The sequence below is a fragment of the Cannabis sativa genome, chromosome 7, assembly GCF_029168945.1.
Source record: "Cannabis sativa cultivar Pink pepper isolate KNU-18-1 chromosome 7, ASM2916894v1, whole genome shotgun sequence".
In the NCBI taxonomy this organism is placed as follows: domain Eukaryota; kingdom Viridiplantae; phylum Streptophyta; class Magnoliopsida; order Rosales; family Cannabaceae; genus Cannabis; species Cannabis sativa.
Genome location: NC_083607.1, coordinates 1,999,291 through 2,004,028, shown reverse-complemented (window position 1 = coordinate 2,004,028; position 4,738 = coordinate 1,999,291). Strand labels below are relative to the sequence as shown.

The 4,738-nt window shown below is 33.2% G+C and overlaps 1 protein-coding gene across 1 annotated transcript; it reads left to right on the top strand.

Moving 5' to 3' along the window:
* The first annotated feature begins 276 nt into the window (after positions 1 to 276).
* Positions 277 to 4,195, top strand: LOC115696968 (uncharacterized exonuclease domain-containing protein At3g15140). The gene is made up of 6 exons (XM_030623862.2): positions 277 to 636; positions 2,216 to 2,418; positions 2,499 to 2,579; positions 2,953 to 3,078; positions 3,540 to 3,663; positions 3,877 to 4,195. The coding sequence occupies exons 1-6, from the start codon at positions 355 to 357 to the stop codon at positions 4,075 to 4,077; spliced, it is 1,017 nt and encodes a 338-aa protein (XP_030479722.2). The 5' UTR covers positions 277 to 354; the 3' UTR covers positions 4,078 to 4,195.
* The last annotated feature ends 543 nt before the right edge of the window (positions 4,196 to 4,738 follow it).

The following is a 4,738-nucleotide window of genomic DNA, read 5'->3' as shown; positions in this document are numbered from 1 at the left end:
CCTTTAAAATATGTCTTGCAAAATAACTACAATATAATATAGTTTAACTCAAAAGGGTAATTTAGTCAATTTAAGCATTCCGATTACGTTTCCTAATAAAGTAAACAAGATAAATTACAACTATTCCATTTCTAAAAAATTTTAGTAAACAACATATTACAAATATTGATTCCGATTATTTTTTATTTATTCCGTTACATTTTTCCATTAATTTATTCCGATTCTGATTACTGTATAGTAAACGTGACATTAATTGTAAAAAAAATCTTAATTATTTAGTGGGTTTCTCTAACTATAAAAACCACCAACCATTACTGAAAACTTCAAAGAAACAACCCTTCTTTAATTTCAACAATGGCACTCACAATCACAAGAGTTCTTCCTCTCATCTCTAGAATTTCACCACTCTACTCTTCTGCTCTCTTTCACTTGCTTCCCATTCCCATACCCATGTCTTCTTCTTCTTCCATTGCTTCACCTTCTCTTCCACTCCGACTAGCCACCATTTCCACCGCCGTCTCAGCTTCCCAACCCCAACATTCAACACCAACAACAGCACCTTCTTACTCAAAGATGACGAGTCAGACTCGGTGGAAACCCATGTGTTTGTACTTCACACAAGGGAAATGTACCATGGTAAACACTAAAGATGACTTTTTTACTCGACTAAATATCCGAACCACTGATCTTAGCTTATGTGAAATTGTGTTCTGTGTAGTTTTCTATATGGGTTTTTACTTAATTTGCCTTTTGATTGTAAAGATTGGATTTTTTTTTTTAAACTGCATAGTTCTTGTTTGTTAAAATGTCTCAATGAATAAATATATGGTTGGTTTGAGATAAATCTCAATTGAAAGTTAGTTACTGGTTACTAATTAATCTTGAGTAAAAACTTCTCTTATTGTTGTTCGACTGTGATTGTACTTTGAAGATTGCTTCAATGAATACAGAAATGGAAATGGTGGTTTAAAACTGGAGTACCACGTGTTGTGTGGTGTAGTGATAGGGATGCCTTTATTGACGTCTTTCCTTGCTTGGGTGAAGGGTTTGAATCCCACCACAGCCCCTCATGGGAGGAATTATGGTTGCCCCTTTGGGAGGCTAGTTTGTTATGACTGTGCCATCCTTAATGGGATGGGAACCCTCGAGGTACTTACCGATGACCCAATTAAGGGAAGATGAGGTATAAGGCTCCTATAGCTGACACGTGGTCTTCGGAATTGTCTAAGCTACCGAAGGGGTGGGGAAGAGATCTGCACCACGTGATATTCTTTTTTCATTTATCAAAAAAAAAAAAACCCTGGAGAAGGAGCAAGGCTTACATAGCTTTGTCTCTAAAGTCTGAACCAGTATAATAATTGTGCTTGTTTCTTGCACTTATTTTTTGTTCTTTAATTGTTTGTTTAATGTTCTTTTACTGCTGGTTTAATTGTGTTCGTTTTAAGTCTTGTAGTTGCATCTAGAATTGCTGCAGATCAGAGGGAAATTCATACAGATGTGTTGTTAGATATGTATTTTTTAATACCTTTATTGAGGTATAATCGAACTTGTTATAAATTCACCGAGCTAGCGGTATGCGTGTGAATAAATTATTTGCTTACATAGCACTTTTTTTACAAAGATTGTGGGAGTTCTTATCTTCTTGATCTTGTGATCCATAAGGAGTTTTTTCTAGCATCATCTACTTGGAGATATAGGCCAAAAGCATAGCTGCAATTGTATCTAGCTTCTTCATTATCTGCATAAAAGTGTTATTTGAATCCTTCTTTAAGGTATGAACTTTGTTAATATGTGAATTGTGTGTACTTGATCCACATTTTGGAGAATATGAGTCGAAGCAATAACAATGAATATTTCTAGTGGAACATTTTTCACAATCCTTGGAGAGATAGTTCACTAATAGACCGAGAGATAAGTAATTCGACTCATTTACATCCATCTCATAAATGTTTGGAATCCATATTATTCAAGGAGATATTGCATTTGCTAATTCAAATCGAATGGTAATATAAAACTAATCTATTTCGGCATCATATTGATAGTTAGCGCATGTCCAGCTCCATAGTCACGATATTGTCCTTGGGCTTGTTATCGAGGAACTTGCATTTAATGCATCAAGTGTATATTCTTGTAAAGATAAGTTTTTATAGTTTTCATAAACAAGAAATCTTATAATCTTCTACTGAAAGAAAAATCTCATCTTTTTTTTTTGTAGTTGGATGATCCTATGCATATGGAGAAGTTCAACCATGATTGCTCATGGGATCTTCAAGTTGATGATTCCAACTTAAACAAAATGCGTCCACAGAATTTAGATTTCTTCCTTGTGCTGGATTTGGAGGGTAAGGTTGAAATTCTCGAGTTCCCGGTTGTGATGATTGATGCCAAAACCATGGAAGTTGTTGACTTTTTTCACAGGTTCATTCTGCTCTCTCATTAGCTTCATCATCATATTTTCGCCATTGACTTATTAGCATTAGTCCATGAATCACTTGCAGATTTGTGAGGCCCTCATTAATGAGTGAACAAAGGATAAATGAGTACATTGAAGGCAAATATGGAAAATTTGGAGTAGATGGGTAAGCCACTAAATTTCACCATGTACTACTCAATAATTGGTTGATCAAACCAAGTTTCCTATGAAGGTCAATGAAACCAAAATCAAATAATTCATGAGTTATTAATTTTTCAAACAATTTTATTGAGGTGAGGATTCTTGTCCTTCTGATATTTGTAATGTTATTAATGTTTATTCATTGTGAAAATGTATCTATTCTCGTTTGCAAGTGCTAAACTTTTTAAATTTTGAAGGCTCGAGCTCTCGAGTCGAAGATACTACTAGAGTTGGAGCTATCAGATGGCAAAGAATGAATTCTCGAGTCGAAGATATTTAATGTTGAGAAATAACTAATACATTCTAATATGAGAAAGTGATATGTTTGAAAAATGCAGCGTCTGGCACGATACAGCTATACCGTTTACAGACGTTCTTGAACAATTTGAAGATTGGTTGACTCAACATCAGTTGTGGGGAAAACATTCAGGTGGTTTTCTTAACAAAGCTGCATTTGTAACATGGTAAGTTTGATCATTATTCTTATTATAAACTTCTGTTTTCGTTTCCACTATATGAAGATGATAGGAACTTAAGAGCTACGAAATAGGCCAAATATGGAAGAAAGAATGGAGCTAGATAGTAATGGACCGATTTGATATTGCTATTAGATGATAGAATAGTGATATGAACACTGAAACCCGAGGTATTCGAGAGACTTCAACACTCGCAAGAGCCAAAACTCAATTCCCAAACATTTTTCACACCCCTCTCATTCAAACTCCATTCCTAACTGAAGATATTCTCATACAACAAGCTATTACAGCTTTTGTTTTTAGTTGCTTTGAAGTTTTGAAGTGCCTCCTATAGATAACACTTGGCACTAATAGTTTCTTCTATGTGAATTCTACAAAGGCACAATTGATAATGAATATAAACAATACTTTGAAGTTTTTGACCCTTTTTCTTGTTCTACTTGTTTTAGTGGAAATTGGGATCTCAAGACAAAGGTCCCTCAGCAATGCAAAGCATCAAAGTTGAAGCTTCCCTCATATTTCATGGAATGGATCAATCTCAAAGATGTGTATCTTAATTTCTACAATAGAAGGGTTAGTTCATAATCACTTTGGTTATAAATTTTCAAGAAATTATTACAATATGTGCCTTTTCTCTTCATATGGTATCTTTGAACTTATCAAAACTTATTTAATCACCATTGTTGGTACAAAGTTCTCACCACGGTGTTTGAAGTTCATGAAGTAATATGGTTCATTCGGTTTTTTCCTGTTATGAATCGTGTTTAGCTCGGTTGTGGATGACAGGCAACAGGAATGATGACAATGATGAAAGAACTTTGTATACCTTCATTAGGAAGTCACCATCTTGGTTTTGATGACACGAAGAACATTTCGAGAGTATTGCAACGCATGCTCACCGATGGTGCAGTGATATCGATTACTGCTAGGAGGAAGCTTGATCGCCTTGACGAAGTTGATTTTCTTTTCAAAAATAGAATAAGGTAGTTATTTCCTTCTAGATTTGTACACCTTTCTTGTAATATGAACTAGAAGAAAGATAAGAGAAATGAAAATTGATTCAATCTTTCTCAACCCATGAATGAAGGTCTGCAAATTCGATTCATTTTGATCTATGCATCCATTCTTGTTGTGTTGTATTTGGTCATGAACTTTTAGCATTCATTGTTTTAAATTTATCAATTTACATATAAATTTTTATAAAATCTGGAATTGTAATCATCCAAAATTTAAAACCAATTATTTAGGCTGCGTTTGATAACACTTAAATAATTTTTTATTTTTTTAATTAGCAAAGCAAAAATATTCTAAAAAAAAACATGTTTGTTAAAATATTGTTTGTTTTTTTTTCTAAATAAGAATTGAACTTTTGAAAATAAAATAAGTTACTTTCAATTTATTTGAATAGCTTTTGTAATTATAGTATCATGTGTAAAACAAAATATACAAATTGTCCAATCCAAATAAACTATTTGAACCAAACAAAAAAATCTAACAAAAAAACAACTTGAATAATAAATACATCATTTGAGAATCCAATTTCCAACTCGTGGTGGTGTTAGTTTCCTAGTTAAGATTTTAAATCATTAAACCTAAACTCATCGCATAAATTTTTTAATCTTTTCATAACGGATAAGCTTTTTGTATT